Source organism: Heterocephalus glaber, unplaced genomic scaffold, assembly GCF_053883595.1.
Source record: "Heterocephalus glaber isolate CG9 unplaced genomic scaffold, H.glaber_assembly_v1.0 deba00000347, whole genome shotgun sequence".
Classification (NCBI taxonomy): Eukaryota; Metazoa; Chordata; class Mammalia; order Rodentia; family Bathyergidae; genus Heterocephalus; species Heterocephalus glaber.
In genome coordinates, this window is record NW_028258143.1 from 58771335 (window position 1) to 58794673 (window position 23339).

At 37.7% G+C, this 23339-nt stretch overlaps 1 protein-coding gene across 17 annotated transcripts in view; it reads right to left on the bottom strand.

Moving 5' to 3' along the window:
* Positions 1–23339, bottom strand: part of Znf385b (zinc finger protein 385B) — a 423340-nt gene that overhangs the window by 25523 nt on the left and 374478 nt on the right. For all 17 annotated transcript variants that reach the window (XM_004868150.4, XM_004868149.3, XM_087201052.1 and 14 more), the window contains one exon: positions 14861–15023. In XM_004868150.4, coding sequence (XP_004868207.2) covers positions 14861–15023 — 163 coding nt within the window. The remainder of the gene's footprint in view (positions 1–14860; positions 15024–23339) is intronic.

The following is a 23339-nucleotide window of genomic DNA, read 5'->3' on the forward strand; positions in this document are numbered from 1 at the left end:
CAATCAGTGGACTAACCCAGTTATCATGCCTATAATACATATGGACACATCCTAGATCCAGCAACCTCTGAAAAGCCCCCACCTATGAGCTCAAAACTGGGGAGACATCTAAACACAACCCATAAGAGGAAGTTTTTCACATCTATGTCCTATGAAGTACTGATCCCTTTGATGAGAATCTTTCTCTTCCTCACCCCCAAACCAAGGCCCCTATTTGCCTGGCTAATTTTTCTCACTCACTAGGCAGAGGGACCTTAAATACCCTGTGTAGCCTTCTCTGTCTTCCCAGACTAGATTCTTTTCTTTTCACTCATCAAGCTTGTCATCTCCTGTCAACATCTATCCATCAAGAGAATATACTTGCATGATTGCAAGTCCAAGTCTGTCTAATTCACTATCATACACCCAGTGCCCCTAGCATGATGCTGGGTATTCAGAGGGATTCCAATAAATATGTAGAAATATACAAATGAACAAATTATTTTGTAATTTTTGATTTAATATATTACATAGTTTTACATTAGTCACTATTTCTATGCTGCTTGTATCTACTTTAAAGTTGTATTATGCAAATGGTTTATTTATATAATTTCCCTATTATGAGTTCCCTTTCTTCTATTAATACAAATAGTAATGCTATAATGGGTATATTCATGAATAACATTTCATTTTTCTTGTTCTACATTTATAATTATTTCTTTGGCATAGAATCCAAGGAGAGGAATAAACTGGTCAATTGGAATGAGAATTATTATGGTTCTTAAGTCTATGAAGTTGCCTTCCAAAAGAATTCTCTCAAGTCAAAATGGCACAAGTAACATAAGCAGAACAGCTGCTAATGATTTGTCAAAATATAATACTCTAAAAAGTTACTGGATGTTAATCATTATGGCTTTTGGCTTAGTCAAACCTTTGGGTAAAATTTTGATTCAAAAGAAATAAGAAAGTACTGTAACTCTTTCTGAACTCAAAATGTAGGATAGTCAGCCCTCTGTAGCTGTACCCATGAATTCAACCAGCCATGGGTGGAAAATATTCAGGGAAAAAAAACTGCATCTGTACTGACCATGCACTGATATTTTAAAAATCATTATTCCCTAAACACTAGAGTTGAATAACTATTTATATAGCATTTACATTTTACTAGTTATTATAAGTACTCTAGAAATAATTTAAAGTTCTTAGGAGGCTATACATAGGTTGCATGAAAATATGACACTATTTTGCATAAAGAGCTTGAACATCTGCAGATTTTAGTTTACTCAGGGGTCTAGAACCAATCCCTCATGGATACTGAGGGAATGATCATATGGTGGACCCTTGACTTACGAACTCAATTTGTTCTCCAGGGCTGGTTTTTAACTCAAGTTGATCAATGAAGTCTCAGGCTCCTCTACACAGCCTTCAAAGTCTCTCTCCTATATACAGGCAGATCTCAGTGTCCTTAGAGAGACACTGGCCCAGGATTTCTCAATTAACCCCACACAGAAAAGGATGTTGTAATGTTCCTTCCAGAACTTTTAAAAGGTTAAATCTGTATCTGAGACCATCTGGAAGCACAAGCAGCCAGTATTTGGGTCAGAACCCAAAACTTTCGTTGAAAGTTTAAACTAAAATTCCGGTTGTAACTCAAGTCATTTGTATGTCAGGCCAGTTGTAACTTGAGGGTTCACTGTATATTAATTAATTCTCATAATGAGCAAAATTATTTTGTTAACAGAGAAGAAAGAACAAAGATGTTTTACTATGGAAGACACTTTTTTTTGTACAGGGAATCGAATTCAGGACCTTGTGCTTGCCAGGCAGGTGCAGTGCCACTGAGCTAAACCCCCACCCCAGGAAGACATTGTTTTAACTTATATATGACCATTTTACTCTTTAAGTGGGCAAAAACTGACAGAAGTTCAAATATTTGAAATCCAGGAATAAAATAATCTATATTGTGATAAGAAATTCTAGTATTCATATTATTTTTTATTTAAAAGCAAACACGCTCTTGGGCTGGGAATGTAGCTCAGTGGTAGAGCACTTGTCTAGCATATGCAAGGCCCTGGGTTCAATCCTCAGTAAACAAACAAACAAACACACACACACACACACAAAACCCAAACCACATGTTGTCTGCACCCTGAGTAATTAACAGCCTACATGAACCACCTTCCTAATCATACACAAAGAAAAATTTTCACAGGAAGCTGGGAATAAAATATATGGGCTGAGAGTTTCTCCTCAATTACTGGCATAAATGCCAGCAGGGATTGGTCAGGCAGAGACACATTTCTCATTTGGATCATCCTCTTCCCCCTATCCTTTCATCTAAGTGGCCAAGCCCAAGTTTCTTTCTGAGTGGCCTCCATATTGAAGACTACAGCTGTACATAGAACAGCCTTTCAACCTGTGAGCTGGGCATTCACTATATTGAATAGAAGGAAAAATTAGCTAACCAGTGTCTTCTTGCCCTGTCCACATTCTAGGGAGAGTACCAGAGCTCCTCCCATCTCATTCTGCTTAATGATATTCATATAACATATGCTAACTACCGACTATTGTGTACAGAATAGAGTACTTGGAACCACAGAGGACATAACAAATGAGACACATAAACCAGTGGGAGGATGAGTGGAAAGCCATTGCCTCCATTACCTAAAACTACAAGGAAGACCAAAAAGGTTCTTCCACAATTTTAAATCTCTCACTGGGCCAGGCTCACTGAATCAGGCTCATCAAGCCTTAATGTCCTGGAGGAAAACACAAGTGTACATAATTACTATGTGGTAATAAAACAAGCTTATAAAGAGGAATGTAAGTGCAAGTCACCGTTGCATGCCAGTGTAGCATGAAATGATGGCAGAGTCAAAATAAGGACAAGGCCTGGAAAATTTGATGAATAAAATGGCTGCTTTTAATGGCTGCCATTTATCAAATGTCTGCTACATGACAAGCACTGAGCCAAGCACCTTACATTTATTAGCTTATTGGTCCAGACAACAATACCAAGAGGGAAGTATTAACACTCCCATTGTATAGATGAGGAAACAGAAGTTTAGTGAGCATGACTTGGTCAAGGTTATTTGAGGCAGTGAGAGATGGAGGTAATCTGACTATAGGCTCATACTCTTTACTATGTATACTACTGATGCAGATTAGGTAAATGGCACTTTGGTTAGTACACCCTTATGACTATACTTTGGTTAATAAATCCCTATGCAAGCCCATTCATAATTGGTTTTACTTTTTAAAACAAAACCAGTTGCAAATAGGACAGGAAAAATACACTTTTTTTGAGTAAGCAGTCTTCTAGAAGAATCACTCAGTAAAAAAGAAAAAAACACCCCTCAGTTTTCAAAAAGCACAAAAGTAAAGTCCACTAACCATCCAAAGATAGCATATGGTGATAGCAGAGTTGAAGGATGGCCTGGATGACATTCTGGATTGAAAACTACTTTTGATCTGAATCACTTTGGGCCAGTATTTCCTTTCTCTAAGTCTCACTTTCCAGTAGTCCTCAGGAGCTCATGATAATCATTAAGTAAGATAGTGTATATTAAACATTAAGCATAGTGTCAGGCATATAATGATCATTCAGTCATATGTTCATCAGTATTAGTATTGCTGTCTCAGCTTGTTCTCTGATTGTATGAGAGAATAGCACAGACCGGGTGATTTATAAATAGTAAAGTTTATTTGTCACAGTTCAGGAAGCTGGGAAGCCCAAGAATATAGCTCTGGCATCTGGTGAGGGCTTTGGTGCTGCAGCATAACATGGTGGAAGGGAAAGCAAGCATTTGAGAAACAGAGAGAATACAATGGGCCAAACTCACCCCCTCAACCGTTTTTAAAATCAAGAACTCACTCCTGTAATTACTAACACATTTCTGTGACTAACAACATCAATCCATCCATGAGAGCAAAGCCCTTATGACTTAATCAACTCTTAAAGATCCTACCATCACTATAATGGCAATTAAATTTCAACATGAGCTTTGGAAGGGATATTGAAGCCATGACACTCTATTTATGGTCCCCCATAACCCATGTCCTCTTCACATACAAAATAAATTCATTCTCTTCCAGTTGTCTCAAAAGTCTCAATTTATCCTAGCAATAACTCAAAAGTCCAAAGTCCAAACTTGTGATCTAAATCAGATATGAATCCTAAGGCATGATTTATCCTAAGGCAAATTCCCTTTACCTGTGGGCCCATGAAATCAAAATAAATTTTCTATTTCCAAAATACAAAGTGGACCAGGTATAGGAGAGATATTTCCCTTCCAAAAGGAAGAAAAAGGCAAGAAGAAAGGAGTAACAGCCCCAAATAAGTCCAAAACACAATAGGCAATAGCACCAAACTCTAAAGCTTCAGAATAATCCTTCATTTCCATGTACCAAACTCCTGGGCACACTGAGCAGGGGGAATGAGCCAAGCCACAACTAGGCTCAGCCCACGTAGGAGTTCTCATAGGCTGGAGTCTCATGCCTGAGGCTCTCCCAGGCTGGAGTTGTACACTGTTAGCTCTGCAGTTTTGGCTTCTGGGAGTGGGTGTACTTCCACTGCTCCACTAGACATTTGCTGTGTACAGGCTTTCTGGGGTGGCTCTTCCTCTGAAAGAAGTCTCTTCCTTGGCCTCCATGTAGCTTCCAACATCCTTTTCAGTCTAAGTGGAGGAAGCCATTTTCTACAGTTCTTGCAATTTGCTTGTCTTAAAAGTTAGCACTATGTGGCTGCCACCAAGGCTTACAGTAAGCATCCTCCAGGGAGGCTGGTCAAGCTGCATGGGGGTCTATTTGAACCATGGCTGGGGAGGCGGAGAAACGCAGACAGCAGAAACTTGAAGTAGCTCTGAGGGGTGAACCCATGAGGGATCCTTCAGCCTGTTCCCTGAAACCATTCTGCCCTCCTAAAGCTCTGGGCTTGTGAGGGGAGGGGCAGCCTTGAAGAGCTCTAAAATGTCTCTTAGGTCTTTCTCCCATCGGCTTGACGAAAAACACTTGACTCCCTTCTAGACATATGAATTTGTTTTAGCAAATAGTCTCTTGGTCAAATATTTAGTTTTCTCTTCTAAATATACTTTTTTGCTCTACATGGGTAAGTTGCAAATTTTCCAAATCTACTGCTCTGCTTTCCTTTTAATTATAAATTCTATGTTTGCTCCCACATCTCACTATATGTGATTAAGGGTATCCATGCAGTAGTTCAAATGCTTTGGTGCCTAGGTTCTTCTGCCAGTTATCCTAGTTCATCACTTTAAAATTCTGTATTCCATAAAGTACCAGGACTTGGACACAATTCCACCAAGTTCATTGCAACTGTATCACAAAGATGGTATTTACTCCCATTTTTAATACCTTATTTCCCATTTCACTCTGAGACTTTATTAGAATGGCCTTTATTCTCAATGTTTCTACCAACATTTTGGCCATGACCACTTCAACTCTAAGAAGATTCAGACTCTCCCTAAAGCTTTCCTCTTCATTGCCCTCATCAGAATTGTCCCTAACACACCATTCATGGAAATCTAGGCTTTTTTACCATGCACCTTCAAATTCTTCCGCCCTTTACACATTACCCAGTTCCAAAGCTGCTTTCATATTTTTAGCTATTTTTTTAGGGTAACACCCTCACTCTTCAGTACCAAAATCTGTATTTGTCAGTGTTCTCCAGAGAGGCAGAACCAACAGGAGATAGATATGTAGAGAGGTAGACAGACAGACAGACAGACAGACAAAAACTTATTAGAGGAACTAACCCATTTGATTATGGAGGCTGATCAGTCCCATGATAGGCCACAAGCAAGCTGGAAACTCTGGGATACCAGCAGCATGACTCAGTCCAGGTCTAACACCTCAGCACCAGGGAAGTCAGTATATTCTTAGTATGGGGTCAAAGACCTGAGAATCCAGCAGGGCTGCTTTCATAAGACCTGGAGTCCCAAGGCTAGAAAACCCAGAGTTCTAATATCCAAGGGCAGAAGGAGGAGAGTGATGCAGGTCCAGTAAAGAGAGTGAGGAAATCCTCTTGTCTCCTATTTTTCTGTTGTTCTGTCTGGGACCCCTGCCTTTTGTGCCTGTTCACACCGAGGATAGATCTTCCCCAATTAGCCTCCCATGGAGGAATATGCCCATCTCCTATGAAACATCTTCACAGACCATCCAGCAGTAAAGCTTTATCAGCTCTCTAGGTGCCCTTAAATCTAGTCAAGGTGACAACTAAAATTAACCATCTCATGCTGTTAAAATGATTTTTTTGCATATAAACTAGACCTGTTTTTCTAGAATATAGTATATTAGGTTCAGCACAATAGAAGATGATGATAGCTGACAACTACAATGGGCAGCTGCTGTCTCTCATGATAGCAGCAAGGAGGGACAGCTAAAATAAGACACTGCAGGAGTCCATGATGAGGATGATGATGATGATGATGATGATGATGATGATGATGATGATGATGGTGATGGTGATGATGATCTATAAGGAACGAGTGTGGTGACCCAGGCTTGCATTCCCAGCTACATGGGAGATGGAGGTAGGAGGATTCTAAGTTTGAGGTGAGCCTGGGCAACTTAGTGAGATCCTGTCTCAAAATAATAAAAAAGGGCTGGGATGTAGTTCAGTATGAAGGTGCTGGGTTCAATTCCCACTACCACACACACAAAATCTATAAGAACATCAGTAACAGGTGTATTTCTATTATAATTTACATTTTGCAAATCTCTTTTACCTTCATTTCATTTGATTCATACAACATTGCTTTGAGGTAGGGAGAGCATTATTTCTACCTTAGCAATCAGATAAAGAGGCTCAGAGAATGTAATACTTTCCTTGAAGTCACAGCTAGTCAAAAGAGCAAAAAGGCTATAGCCTAGAAGTGTGCTGTCCAATATGGTAGACACTGGCCATGTGTGGCTACTTAAATTAATTAAAATAAAATAAAACAAAACAAAATGTTCAGTGCTTCCGTAGCAAGGACCACACTGCCAGTGCTGAAAAGACACACGTGGCCAGTTACACTCATGTCAGACAACACTGATTTTAGGCAATTTCCACGGTCACAAACTCTTCTCTTGGACAGTGCTGGTCTATAGAAATGAGGACACAGACCCGGAGCTCACAGTGTTACACCCTGTGCTTCTAACAGTGAACCTGAGTCACAGAGAAAGGGGTCCAGAGGAATATATTTTAAAGTTTTTCCAGAAAAGAAACTTTAATGTTGATACTGTCAGTTTAACTTTGTGTGGCACTAGCCTGGAAGCATCATCAGAACTGGTCTCAGGATCACTGCCCTGAAAATTTTTAGCACCTGTACCTTGCACAGAGAATTACTAACACTTACTGAAAGACTGTTTTATCATCCACCCCTGTCAGAAAAATACGTCACCATAGGACAATTCTTTCTGAAGAAAATAAGTGGAATGCTATTAAAATGTAAGAAATAACCTTAGTTGAAATCTCAAGGGCATTCATAGTTCTACATTTATAAAATTATTCAATGTACATACAGAGTTCTTTTATATTCCAAAACCTTTTCAATGCAGAAAGGTTGTAAATAGATGTAATAAAAAGAGATGAATACCAGTTAAAGTAGATACGGTATGTCTGAAGAGAAAAAAGTTTTTAATAGTGATAGACTTAACAAGGAAAAATTCAATGTTTTGCTTTTCTGGAGTGGTTTATAACACATACCCAGTAAATAGGAAGATAATACATCCTTAATAAATCATAACTCAGCCTCAATTTTTTGTTCACTTTCCTTAGAAGGACACTACGAAACAGCATTTTAAAATGGAGATATGAACAATAAATGTTCAGCATTATCTCTCTTACAGCAATATAAAATGCTCAAAAGTTTCAGAAGTTAGTTTCCAGGTGATGACAAGCACTTAACTATCAAAGAATCATCAGCCTCGCCTGGAGGGCTGCTGCTGTCAAATTCAAGGTGCATGGGCAAAGATGAAGGCAATTTCATTTTTTAAACTGACTTTGAAAGTCTTCATGATATATGCACATTTCATGAAAATGTGTGCTTTAGTATAATGGTCTTTTTTCTTTAGACAGATGGGACTTCTTTATGTTCTACATGATTATACCCCAGAACTTCAGACTTAAGATGTTTGTCATAAATATAGTTAATCTATTATTTTATGAGGGATGCTAAGTCTGGCCTCCTGGATGTGGATAGATGAATGCCAAATTTATGATGTGCTTGTTATAAATGATAGATGCTGCCAAAGCAGAAAACTATCATTTTCTTCTGCTTTCTTCAACAGCACAAGGTCCTGTTGTTTGGGAGAGGAAGGGGAGGAGAGGCAGTTAAGAAGACCTTGCTAGCTAATTGATGGAGTGAGTCCTGCGTGGCAGTCAGTGGAAACGAGAAATTGTCATTTGGAAAACTTGGCACCATTGGTAACAATACATAAAACCATGAAACACACAGGGGAACCTACAAAGATGATGAGACAAGGGTTTCTGTTTTATCTTTGGAAGAAAAATGCTTCGACACAATTGAAAATGCACTTTCATGAGGCAACAAGGTGACTACAAAAGCTGAACTGCAGCCCTTCTAGGGAAATTGCACTGATCTACCAGTTGCTAACAGCTTTGGGTTCACACCTGAGGAACATGCCACCATGAGGAAGCACCATGTGCTGAATACCAAATGAGTTGCTTTGAGGCATTCTGTCCCCTTTCCCTCCTTCTCCTGTCTTTTCTAACACTGAGATCTCGTCTCCATAGGTCATAGGAGTGGGTTAAACAAAACAATCTTCCTGTAATCAGTGGAAATCTTTAGATGAAATGGCTCAAAATGCTACTTAAAATGTGGGCAGTGCCCAAGTCAACCCAACTGTACCTTCTCGGAGGAAGGGCAAGGCTTTTGGCATATTGGCGATGTCCTTTCCCAATGTTAACCTCTATCCCAGTGAGGATATTTGTCTATAGACATGCTAAGTCTGCAACTGCCAGGCTGAAGCTTTGAGAACAATTTTTATTTTGCATTTACCCAAAATGAGTGCTTTTATTCAAATTTGCCCTTGAAAAACTTTGTAACTTCCAAACAAATCTTTGCTCTATTACATTTAGTATCACAGATATATATTGCACAGGAATTTAAGATTTGTCAGTAAAATGAAGCCTCATTGGCCCCTTCACTGTCACAGCATCTACCAAAACTATCAACAGCCAGCAGCTATCTGGAAGTAATACACAGTCCTACTCAATAACTCTGAAACAAAGTCATTTAATAGTGCCCAAGCTTGCCCACTGGAGTATTGCATTTATTCTTCTACATCACAGGAGTTTCAAAGTATCAGGAATAGTGGAATAAGCATGAAACAGGGGGCCCTGAGTTCCTGTTCATTTCTGACTCTATTGTAATTGGGTTGTGCAGTCTTTCACATGCTGTGTCATCTTTCCAAGACTCAGGATCTTCACTGGCACCATACTTTCAGGGGCAGCTTAAAGGTGGTGACTAAATCTTAATCTTTATATCCCTAATATCCAACATGGTAAAAAAAAAAAAACCAACAACTCCCATTAGATTGGCAAGCCCTTTGAGGGCAGAAAATATCTTTCTGTTCATTGTTGTACTCAGTATCTGGCAAACTACACATATATATTGTACCATAGTATAGACCAGTGGTAGGAAACCTACGGCATGTGTGTTACTGTGTTTTTCTTTTAAGACAAAAGATGTCCATGTGTGAGTTTTTTCTAAACTAAAACCTCAATATTGAAGTTTAATTGCAGTGTTGGCACTTTTGATAAATAAGTGAGTTTGGGATTGCAGTTTGGGCACTCGTCTCTAAAAGGTTCGCCATCACTGGTACAGATAATAACTGTATGTTGAGTGAATGAATAAACAGAGGTCACCTTTTTTGCATGAATAAAAAATAGATACTAATTTCAGCCCTGCCTATCACAGTGTTGTTGAGAGGATCAATTGAAAACGTGTATGTGTGCACACCTGGTAAAGTGAACAGATTAAGGCCTTCCTATTGTTACATTTCACGGAAAACATGCTAATTGCTAATTCCATCGTGTTTGTTCTTTTCTTCCTTTTGGTACCAGGGATCGAACTTGCAAGGCATATGGCAGCAGTACTAAGCTAAATCCCCATCATGTTTGCTCTTAATTGCATTTATAAATATATCTGTGGCTTTTTAAATCATTCCCTATACTTTCCTCTGTTTAGAAAGCAACTGACTAAATGCTGTTCAGCTCTGAATAGTTTTATGTACTTTAAACTAGACATGTATTCTTCTCCAATGTGCTTTCTAATTAACATTCTAAAAACCCAGTAATAAAGGCCAGACATATGGAATGTTAGGTTGACTATCATAATATTTTATTTTTAGGTTGACTATCACAATAGTTTGTTATATTTGAGAAGTAAAATTTTTCAAAGGCTCTATATTTTTTTGAACTTGTTGTAAGTAGTTAGATGCTGTCACAAAAGAGCCTTCAATTTGATGTATGCTGTATATTATCTCAGGGATGTGTACGGTTGTATGGCATTATGACACTTGAACTCTGGGGAAAAATTTGGGCACAGTGTCTGGCCAATATGTTCCAGCCATCTTCCTGAAGCTGCCTAATGCTTGCTGTGTTTTGACCCCAATTCTCCCAAAGCACATTTCTCCTCCCTCTCACTATGTTTCGAATTTCTCCTGATGCACCATTAAAAGTTGGGGCAGATCCTAGGAGACCATAAAGCTGTTTTTTTGCATTTTACATTTAATTTGACCCTAACTTCTAAAGAGCGAATGAGACAGCTATTCTTACTCATCTAGCCTTAATGAAAATATTTAAATTAAAACATCATGTAGCTATAATTCCTTAAAATAAATGAAATTCTTGCTATTGTAGTTTAAATCCATTTGGTTTACTAATTTGAGACACACACACACACACACACACACACACACACACACAAACAACCAAGAAAACTTTCCATGATAGCCTGAAAGTTTTATATATGTTCATTCCATTATGACAAGTCTCTTTGTATCGCAAAGACCCAGATACAACTTGAGCCAAATTATGTCTCCAAATGTAACATAAAAGAGAGAAATGGTTGTCTCAAGTGTCAAAATAGCAGGGAAGAAGGCTTCCCCAGCTCTTGGAAGACTGTTAGATCATATCTTGGAATAAATAATGTATGCTCTCAGGCAGAGCTGAGAGGTCATTTGGGGGCCCCTGGCTCCTTGTCAGGTTCTCTGAAATCATACCTCATCTGCAGTGGTGCTCGGGGAATCCCAGGATGTGCTCTCCCAGCGGTTCCTTCCCTTAATACCTGGTTCTTCTCCTCAAAACTTGCTGTCACTGAACAAGTCTCTGTTGCTAAGATGTTGATGCTAAAATATGAGACTGGGAATTGAATTAGTGAATCCTATGGATGTTGTGAATGCTTGGATATTTGAAATCTGGTAGCTCATTGAGCAACATTTCACTTTTCACTCAAAAACCTAGGAGTCATACAGATTCTACTCACACTCACTTTATAGGAGCTCTTCATTCAGAAGAAAGAGGCCAATGTTAGGGTATTTCAGTGCCATACGATTTGCTAGGCAACCATGCATTTTCACCATGACTGCTGCTCTAATATTTGGCTACTCCTTAGCGCTGATGCTGTCCACACCGAAACACTTCAGCTACTTAATGGCATAGTCACCATTCCCCTTCCCACCTGCTTCTTTGCTGCATTCCACTTAAACTATTCACAGAATACTGGTGTTTGTGCCCTCTGTTTTTCTAAAATCAGTTTTATAAAAAGCTGACTCCAACAAAAATCTATAACTCTGACAGAGCTGCAGGAGCTTTTCATGGACTTAGAAATAGGTAGTTAACAATACATTACACACTATTGTTTAGACTAGATTCCCATCTGATCAAATCTTCTAATTTTCCAACTTGAATATACTGTAAAGCACATGATAATTCTTCTTTAAAACTATATTCAGTTGAAGGTGACAAAAGAATGTATATCCATATTTAGGAAGTATAATCCACTATATTTTTAAATAATATTATCTTTCAACAACTTTGGTGTTGCTTTTGTGGGTATAATAGAACACATAAAATATTTCACTACTATTGATACTTATATAAAACATGAAGAAACAAGTAATTAAAATCATCCAATTAATGAGTTAAAAAATAAATTATACAGATTTTGAGATAAGATGGAAAATGAGGTACCTCCAAATATAAGTGATTTGCAGTATTTCTAGTCCAAATATGGACATTCTCATAGTGAGTGAGGCCAACACTGTTGGATCACAGGTACTACAGGGGATGGGTGGGGAAGTGGCCTAGAAACAGAGAATGCAAGACTAAATAAAGACCACCACATACTGCTAAAGAGATGTTGGAGTTGTGGTTGTTTTTCACCTCTCCCTACTCTCATCCCCAGGGCTCTTCTAGATCTTACTTCTCTTTCCTTGTTTAAAGCACTGTTGTCCTTGTCCCTTGTGGACACCAGCTGCTTTCCAGGCAAAGATAACCAATTAATGTCTTTTAGTTTCACTGAACATTTGAGCATTAGAAGAAAAGCCTTGTCTTGCTAAATTTGGCTTTAATATTTGGGTACTCTATAGGTATAAGGGATGCTGTGATTATAACTTAGCCTCCTTTACTTGGATTTGCTATTTCCATACTGCTCTTTCCTTGATTCTATGCCTTATTCTTTGGGTCTTTTCATACTTCCTTTTCTGCTCATTCCTTTTACTACTATCCCTAGAGCAAACCCAATTCACAAATAATAATATAACTTAAGTGAAACATTGTGTACATTTTGGAATGTTTTTAGTACCTACCAACTGTTCGGTGAGTTTAAGCCACAAAATAAGCTGAAAGACTGGAGTGACACTAACCTCCATTATTTTGTCCTTTTACTTATAAGTTCTGCTGGAGGTAAAGACCATAATTCAGGTAATAAAACCTTTTGGCAGAGTATTGTTCCATAGAGGCAATAATATTTTGTAGAAAATGAAACCAGGCAGGCAGTCAGGTAATTACGAATCCTGCTCTTCCAAACAGTATGTAACCTTTAGCAATCAACTGCCTCAACGTTTACCTTACCAGGCTTTGCAATTTTGTTCAAATGAAGACAATATGTGACACTAATATCTGACAGATGTGGGTTAAAGATTAATAAGAACATATAGGCATATATGTATGTGTGTATGTGAAGTGCTAATGTAATAATCCATTATTTACTATCTGTTCATCAGGTAACATGATTTAATGATTCTATCACAGGACGAATAAAAAATCTCCTGAGGAGTAGAGCTGCCCTTAGCCCAGAGGAGGTGACACAGCCCCCCTACCCCCAATGAAATGAGAAGACACTTAAACAAGTCTCAAAACCAGACTTCCAATCACCTAAAGCAACCCCAAAGGGAAACAAGATGGAACACTCTGATACTCAACCACCTGGACTCCCTGAACTGGCAACAAAAGAGGATCTGGAAAAAATGAAATCAGAAATAATTTCTCAGAAGAATAAAAAATATTTATTACAAAATTTGTCTGCTCACTCTTTCTAGGCTGCAGTGCTTTAGAAACCAGCATCTATAGGACCCAATTATTGATGGCCCTTTCCAACATAGTCCTCTGGATAGATTTCTGAACATTTTTTCTACACTAATGTATGTGCTGTTCTCCAAAGGCCCTGGAAGGCTATGGGAAAGCATTCTTATACATCCTCTTCAAACGCTACAAGTACTGGGGGGAACAGGAGAGAATCACAAGTGTGAGAGTGTTTCCTACAATGGAAAGGTCCCCAAAGAGAGCCAAACAGGAAAAAGGGACATGTCCTCCTCTTGTCCTGGACTAGACATCGTTTCTGAATTAGGCACAGAAACAACCAGATTTATCTATCAAGGGCCATAATAAGCAGATGTGAGCCTATTAAACATCCAAGAGCTTTTTTTCTTTCCATTGAATGAACCTATTCAGAAATATTGCAGATTCTATATTCAAGAAATAACAGACTCTTTCTTAAGAGTCACTTCCAAGCTGGGCATGGTGGCACATGTCTGTAATCCCAACACTCTGGGAAGCTGATGCAGAAAGCTTATAAGTTCTAGTCCAACCTGGGCAACTCAGCAAGACCCTGTCTCAAAATAAAAAATATAAAAGTGAAAAAACTGATGATGTAGGTTGGTGTGAAGGTCCAGGGTTCAATGCCCAGTACCTCAAAAAAGAAAAAAATGGGTCACTCCATTAGTAGCCCATTTCCATTTACCTATAAAGTTCTGTTAATTCATAGCTTTGTAAATAGTTTCCTTAAAGTCTTTGAGTTCATTTGTAACTCTGAGAGGAGCCCTATAAATATACTTAAAAAAATCAAATCTTTTTATTATTTTACACATTTCCAGACCCATTTAGTAATATTACTTTCTCAGAAAACTTCACTCTTTTGCCTCTCAATCTTCATTTGCTAGGATAAGAGAACATAAAAGCATCTATTATAAACAACTTTAAGAATTCCTTCACTGAAAACATACACAGTACATACCAAACACAGAAAGTGTAGAAAGGAATAGTAACTCAATATTTCAGATCCTTGTCCTGATTTTTGTTTAAACACATCGTGACCAAGGAGTCTCCACTTATTTTCATGCATATATACTTATATATACATATTTATACACACACACATATATATACTTAACTGTGTATATTTCACAACATGGAATGGCAACATATCAAATGTTTAGATTCTGTGCAAACATATAATCCTTCCCGTGAAGGAAACATATTAATATTACAAAAAATAATCATGGAAGGTAACATGCAGGGACAGAGGGCAAGGGAATAGGGTGGAAGCAAAGAATGCAAAGAACAAAAAGTGTCATTGACCTGATTTGTCAGAGCTGTTGCCTGTGATTGGAGTGATGGAGCAGCTGGGATTAGCCTTTGCGCTGTCCTTGGAAGAAACCATTTTGGGTTTATTTTTCGTTGCCTCTAGTGCTTTGACCTTCTTGGCATGTTTACTTCCTTTGTAGTGGGCCTCGGCCTGGCTCTACAAAGGAGAACAAATCAGGCTCATTTTTTGCTACTTAAAAAACACCACAATGGATGATCGTGCAGGAAAAAAATACATTCAGTCATAGGCACCACAGGCATTTACCACTCAGCACTTGACTACAGTTTTGGCATTGAATGAAGTGGTAGACCAAAATCTAAGACGTTTTAGCATATTGAACCCTTCTGTACAACAGTAGACATTACATGATTGGACAACAGAATTAGGGCAAAAGAGTGATAAAGGTGAGCTGTCAATTTGGGTCACTTTTCAGACATTTGTCTGGCAGCAGCTGCTTTGGGTGTCCTGCCCAAGCATGCAGACAGGGGGAAGATGACCTTCCACAAACATTTTCCTTCGGCAAAAATCCCTTCTGTATTGTATTTAATTTCCTCTGAGGTCTGCTCTGAGACCGACTGGTATGACAAGACAGCACGTTGAGTAGAAATTACAGTACATTTTGGAGATATCTACATGTACTCCATGCATCGTTTTGATGATTCCAGTTCCAAAAATTGTATATAATGTGTGTCACAAAGTAGGTAGGGATCTTATCTCAGGTGTGATTCTGAAGACAAAGCAGTTAGTGTTAAATTCATTTATACACAAAGCATATGTAGAACTGTGACTTCAATACTAGATCGAAAGGAGAAAAAGAGAGCAAGACAAAAGACAAAAACAAGTTACAACAAACTTAGAAAACATTAGTCAATTCACTGACACTTGGAAAATCCCCCCTCTGCCTAACCAAGGTTTTTATATTTTTTAGGTTTCTGGTATTAATGTATACAATAACAAAAGAATCTAAGCAAATTCACTTGAATTTCATCTTGAATAGACTGAAAAAAAAATAAACGTGCATTTGTTAAAAACAAAACAAGATAAAACATATATGGCATATTGCCATAGTTATAAAATGAAATGAGTGATAAATCTGATATAAAACAAGATGAGTTTTTGTTAGAGGCTTTCTAAAGTAATGATAATTTTTATCATCATGTTATATCAGTGTTCTTTATTTGGCTGCATGTGTTTGAAGATGGTGGGGCCAGGGAAACTTCACACAGATCTGAGGAAAGAAGTGTAGTGCAGAGACATGAAAAGCTTAGTTAAAATGGCAGACACATATGCTATGGGAGATGCAGAACAAGAATAAAAGGAACCAGAGAGGAGTGGTATTAGTGCAGAAATCTGAGTAAGATTTGAAGAAAAGGAGACACATGAATTGGTAAGGAAAAGTACATTTCTGGTGGGAGAATTTGGGCCTGTGGAAAGGATTGATACTGCAGGGCCAGAACCCAAGTGGTATGGCTAGAGACAGGTTTATATAGGCCTTTTGGTAGAATATCTGTAACAAGAGGTCAAGGAAACTGATGGGCTGCCTGTAGAACAAGATATCAATGAGATGAAATTCTCAAGCAAATGTATACTGGTACAAATTTCAGTTGGGAGGATTTCTATGACAGCTACTTACTATGTGTGTTTTGGTTGAATATGAGAGAAAAAGAGTAAAGCAGCAAGGAGAGTGTGAGGTTCTTTTGGTAAAACCATGAGTGGAGAGTATGACTATAACAAGAAGTCCTAATTATGATGCTATTATTGATTTCTTAGTTATTATTTTTTCCGAGTACCAGGGATCGAACTCACTTTCCAGGCAGGCATGGTGCCAATGAGCTACATCCCCAGCCTTCTTAGTCATTATTAATCCTGCTGCCCATTGCTTAAATGGAACCAATACACTGCTAACTACTAGGTGGGAAGGACTACTTCTGCATGCCACAAATAGACTAAGCCATCTCAGGTTTATTTTTCTGGGTTATTGGTGTGTTTGTTGACGTTGTGATTTATCTCTTTCTAGCTTACCAGGCACATGTTGTTCTGCTACCTTCGGACATCTAGCCATAAGTGGTTCGCAGAGATGGTGATGGTAAGCACCACTTCAATGCCATGTCACTTGCAGATGTTGCTGGGGGATAAACTTATCCTGAGTGCACAAATGATGCTGATGAAGGTGTTCATGCCAAAAATTTGGTGGATCCAACCATAAGTGTCAAGGGTCAATCAGTGACTTAAGCACTATATCTATGTATTTGTTGTCCCCTCAGAGTGGGAGATTCATGTCACAGTCCGATTTTCAATGATCATTGGCCTTGCTGTGTTATTTTATGAGATGGGAGGTGGCAAACAATGTATTACTTTGGTAATAATGTAATCTAGAGATTGGTTGTATTTATGTATTACAACTAAAGATGTATCTGTAATTTCCCTAGTTTATAACCTCTGTCACCCAGGGTCTATAAGTTTATACTGACAGTGTGTTGCCTCTAATTTCCTGAATATTTTTTGAGAGATATCTTTTTAAACCTTCATTGACTTGTAATTGCTCTTACTTTGCTTGTGCAGAGACTTCTCACATTGTTCTCAGTCAAGGCTGAAAAGAAAATAATCTCAGGGCAGAAAAAATTATAATATTAGAAGTCCTTTATTTATTAACCAAGAATGGTTAAATCTAGGTAATATAGTTGGATACTTATAAATTGAGAATATCAACAAATAAAAATGTTAAAATTGATATGTAAAGTGATAATAATAACAGTGAACATTATTGAGCACTGTTTTAGGCACTCATTGAATCACCATAATATCCTATGAGATGGCTATCATTATTAGCCAAATGAGAAATTGGGCATAAGAAGTTACATAATGTATCAAAAGTCACACAAGTAGGTAGAGAAACCATTTCATAGATTTGAAATGCTTACATGTGTATTCTTGTTCAATTATATGCCCAGACATTTTATATACAAATATCTATAGTTAAGTTAACATTATAATTTTATCAGAGGTGAACAATTATACACAAAGAAAGCACACTGCTTTTAATAATTCACCAAAATATTACACCTTAAAACTAAAGAATTTCTACAAGTAGGAAATACCTACTCAAGTTTTGAAAAGTATACTAGCATAATACATTCGATCTGATCTGGTGAGTAGCTAAGAAAGTGCCAATTTTTTGGTATATAACAATTTTTATGAGATACCTGGACACCTCTCAAAACCTCATCTTTCCAAGTAAACAGTGCAATGTCACTTTAGTGTTCCTTTGGCTAAAGAAACGTGGTTCTCTAGTACAAGATAAGGAGGGTGTGATTTCCTCTTACAGTTTCCTGGCATCACTGTAGAAAGTTAACAGCATCAATTAGCACTTGAGATAAAGTCGCAACTAAGTGAACACTTCACAGGATGCCAAGATGGAAAGAACTCTCCATAGCTGTGATCCATTTTCTCTTTGAGTTCTGTTGGTAGAGAGAAGGGGACAAGGGTCCTTAGCTTCCCCTGACTGTTGTTTGGGAAAAGTGGAGTGGAAGATAGTGGAAAAGACAGAGTGGCAGGCACCACTCACTCACAGTTGACACTTTTCCTGTTCCCTGTGATATTCTTGGTAGTGGCACTTTGCTATCCTCAGTAAGTATCTGAGGCAGTGTCAACAGCTTCTACCTCCTGGGCAAATCTTCAAGTGAAACTGAGACACTGTTAAACAGAAACAAGATTAACCTGACTTCATTAGCTGGGAATCTCCTTAATCGAGGAGTGAAAGAAGCAAGGAAAAGAGCCAGAAAATCCACAAATAACAAGCGTAATCAACAATCATTCTCGTATCGCTTTGTTGGACAAGCCGGTCAACTTTACACCACTGACTAATTGGCAGGCACATGGTTGTCCAGAAGGCTCTTCTCCTGAAGCACTGCCATATGCTGGCAGTGACCAAAGAAACATCTGGGCCAGAATTGCCACAATTAGGGTTAGGGATGCAGCTCAGTGATAGTGTATGCTTTGCATGTGTGAGACCCTAGGTGTGGTTCCTAGCACCCCAAAAAGGGAAGGAAAAAAGTTCCTGTAAGGAATTGTCAGGATTAGAAAAGTTGCCGGAACCACCATCCTGACTTCCACGTGAGAATTCACGGGCTGTGTATGATGGTGCATAACTATAATCCCAGCTACTGGGGAGGCCGAGGCAGGAGGATTGAGAGTTGGAAACCAGCCCGGACAATTTAGTGAGACTCTATCCCCAAATAAACATTTAAATGTGCACCCCAGGGGCACGCTGCTTGCCTAGCAGACACGAGGCATTCTATAATTTTTTCTTCTATTAATTACCTTTGTTTCTAAAGCCCTTTACTTTCTCACATCTACATTTCTCAGATGCCCGCTGGTTCAAATAAAAAGATAAAGAATGAGATAAGGCATTGCTTGAAAAATAAAAATGTAACAGAGTCCAATGAGAAGTTCTAAAACTCACAGGCTTCTCCTTTCTGGTGTTTACTTAGTTTCTAATTCGTACTTGAGAGAGCTAGGTTCTTGAATCAGGACTTTCAAATGTGCTCTCTCTGTATGGAAAGAAGTGGCTGAACACAAATTCATAAAGTGGTTGGGTAAAGGCAATGGCCCTGGAGAAAGTACCTGACTACCCACAGAACCAATCATTTTGCATTTTAAAAAGTAATTAAAACATTCCCTTAAAGTAAGTATATCAGGAAACCTACTGGCATTTTTCCCCTGAAACCTGAGAGTCTGTGTGATAAGCAGTGTCAGTTAATGTTACAAAACCCTATACACTAAAACGTCAAATAAAATGTGTCAATAAACTGCCGCAACATAGGCTAACCTAAAAAGAACAAACCTGATTATTCTACAAATAATTATTTAGCACCTGCCATGTGGTAGACGTTAGGAAAAATTAAAAATAAAGACCCTGTACTCACAAGAATGGTAGTTTCAAGAAAAGAAAGGGATGTATATAACTATAATCCCAAGCAGAGCGTGGCGAGTAGGAAGTAGAAAGCAACAAAGAACTATGGGAGTCCCAGGAGAGGAAAGTCTCTTTGGACTGGAAGAGATGAAGAAAGGTTCATGAAAAGGGGGCCTCAGAGCTGGGCCTGGCTACAGGGGCAGGGGTCTGCAGTGGCAGTGTAGAGGGGGAGGATTTCAGGCAAAGGGAATAGCATGTACTAGGGTACCGTGTCCTGTGAACTGTATACTGCCCCCTGGGCATATCTGCTTGACAGCTTTGCTACAACACAGAGACATAAAGAGAACAAGACGGAAGGCTGCTACACTGTGTTACCTTGAAATGATGTTCCCCTATGAAGAAAATATAATGTTTTTCAATTGAAAATCAAATGTTCTATTAGGAGTCATTTTGGACAGACAATTATGCCATAAGATGCTGCTTCTATTATTACAGATTTTATCCTGTGGTGCAACCATGATTCTGTATTAAAACAACTATCTATTTTGAAGGTTTAATAATTGAGATAAGTGCAGGACACTTCAAATAGTACAGGTAAAAACACTAAGAAACAAAATATTTCCAAGTAATAGCTAAACAATTACTTCAATCTTTGCTTTGCCATGGAACTTTTTCACCATTACAATTATTTTTGTATCAACTTGTTGTACTGATGAGATTAGACACTCCCAGAGACAAAGCTACAACACAGGAAACATAAGATACACCCAAGAGAAAGGCTTACTTAATCCAAGGATTGCTAGTAAGTCTTTCTGCTGATATTGGCAATTTTAAGTCCTGCAATATCAGTAATGACATACTACTGGCTTTGATATTCACTTCATTGAATCCTCATCTACTGGGATCTGTTGAAAACAAAGTCCACACAAAATTATGACCATTATGAGCTTCATTGTTTAAGATACAATGTCTTTGCTAATTTCTAACTTATATTTAGTGAAACACTACAGATTTCAGTGGTCTATCCAGCCACTCTATAATGCATAATTCCAGGGACACCATTTACATGTAGTTCTACATGAGTGGCATCCCCTGGGTTGTGAGAGGCTAGCATTGTGTGTATGGCACCCTGTAAGTACTGGTTTTATAGTATACTCATAAAAAACCCCACCAACTCCAAATATTTCTATATTACTAAAGAGAAAAGTGGTGGCTCTCCAGGAAGAAAGTGATGTGCACTTTAGACTGTCAATTCTCTTTGGGCCCAATTTAAATTCTATAAAATGTTATAAGACAGGAGTAAGAGTTTTGGGTTACAGCTGCTTTGAAATGTGACTATTTGAATATATGAGCACTACATATATATTAATTCACACTGTCAGGAAAAAGTCAGTGTAGGCAAAATAATTCATTTCTTTAAATGTTAAGATCATTAGTGAGCTTCAAATTAATTTTTTAAACACAGCCTACTAATCAACTGAGAGTCTTGATGCTCATGTTTCTGGTACATGATTCACTGGTAGAATTACATTACACACTGAAACAAGGACAAGGTATAAGTGGACCAACCATGACAGAATTTACGTGATCAATTAGAAAGACATTGCAGTTTTAGTTAATAATCACCTGGAAAATAGTGAAAAGAGTTTTTTTAAAAGTGCTTTGTAAAGTAAATAAAATATGTTCTTATGGAGTTTCAAGTGAAGAAGATTTTGTCTCATTTTCCCTTGTCAGTTTCATATTTCACTTTAATCACTTGAAGGTAGGCATTAATTTTAGATGATTCCCAGCAATCTAAGCTCTTCCCCTAGATATCCAAGTATACCCTAAGTTACCAATTTAGGGTTGAGAAGATCAGAGCAAAAGAGAGACAGTTTTTTGTGTTGGCTGTATCAACTGTGATCTGGGTCTAACTCCCTTTAGTTGTTCAATTCTGCTCTCTTTCCTAGTTCCCTATTTCATATTAGGTCATAATTTAAAATCATCTCCTTTAAAAACCAAGTTTACCATATAAATGTGTGAAGGTAAAGTTCAATCCAGAAGATTAATTTCTTAATTCTGTGAATACTGTAAATTATAGAGATTGTACCTCAAAAAAGATTTTCCCCCACCAACCTGATGGAAGGATGCTTATGTGACATTTTGCAAAACAAAAAAGGATAATAAAATGATTTTATATAGTGCCATAATCTCTGTAACATCATCACAATTTAGTTAGAAATTTAGTAAGAAGTATCTGAGATGTTTACCCTAAGAAAATAACACTAATTGTATTTTATAATATAATTTTATAATTTTTGAAAAGTATATGTACTTTATCTTCTGGATTAGAGGCCAATACCTGACTCAATTTAATGATAAATGCATGTGTACACCCACAAAGTGCACTAGCGTTTAACTGAGACAATGTGAAGTAAATGAACCCTGTTGAAGCATGTCCATAACCTCTCTTTCAAATCCTAATGGGAACAAATGATGAACCCCACAGATAATGTAATTAATAAACTATAGTCTCTGAATTATTACATCTAGAGTAAGAAAATGAATGCTCTCTATACTGACAGAATCGTGAATACAAAATAAAGGGAACATTTATAATTTAGGAAAATATGTAATTTTCTTTAAAAATGTGCATGTAGAAACCTATCCTTTTAGAACTTATAAACCTCAGAAGTTTTTTAACAGCACTCTGAGAAGCTGAGCCAGGAGGATCACAAGTTTGAGCCTAGCTTGGGCAACATAGTGACTTAGTGAAATCCTATCTTAAAATAAAATTTAAAAAATGGTTGGGCTACATGAGCATCTCAATAGATGCAGAAAAAGCATTTGACAAAATCCAACACCATTCATGATAAAAATGCTACAGAAAATTGGAACAGAAGGGATTTATCTCAACCTGATTAAGGCTATCTATGAAAAACCAACAGCCAACATCATATTAAATGGTCAAAAACTGAAAACTTTCTTGCTAAAATCAGGAACAAGACAAGGATGCCCACTATCACCACTCAATATTGTTCAATATAGTTCTGGAAACATTAGCCATAGCAATTAGACAAGAGAAAGAAATAAAAGGAATAAAGATAGGAAAGGAAGAAGTGAAACTGTCATTATTTGCTGATGACATGATACTTTACATAGAAGATCCAAACAACTCAGTCAAAAGTCTTCTAGACCTAATTGACAGATTCAGTAGAGTAGCTGGATACAAGGTCAACACTCAAAAAACAATAGCCTTCTTATATGCAAATAGCAGACCCATTGAGAGAGAAATTCGGGAAATAATTCCTTTTACAATAGCATCTAAAAAAATGAAATATCTAGGAATCAACCTAACAAAGGAAGCAAAAGACCTCTACACTGAAAACTATAGCTCTCTGAAAAAGGAGATCGAAGAGGATATAAGAAAATGGAAAGACATCCCTTGTTCCTGGGTAGGAAGAACCAATATAGTGAAAATGGCCATACTTCCAAAACTACTATATAGATTTAATGCAATACTGATAGAAATTACAACAATATACTTCACAGAACCAGAGAAAACAATCCAAAAATTCATT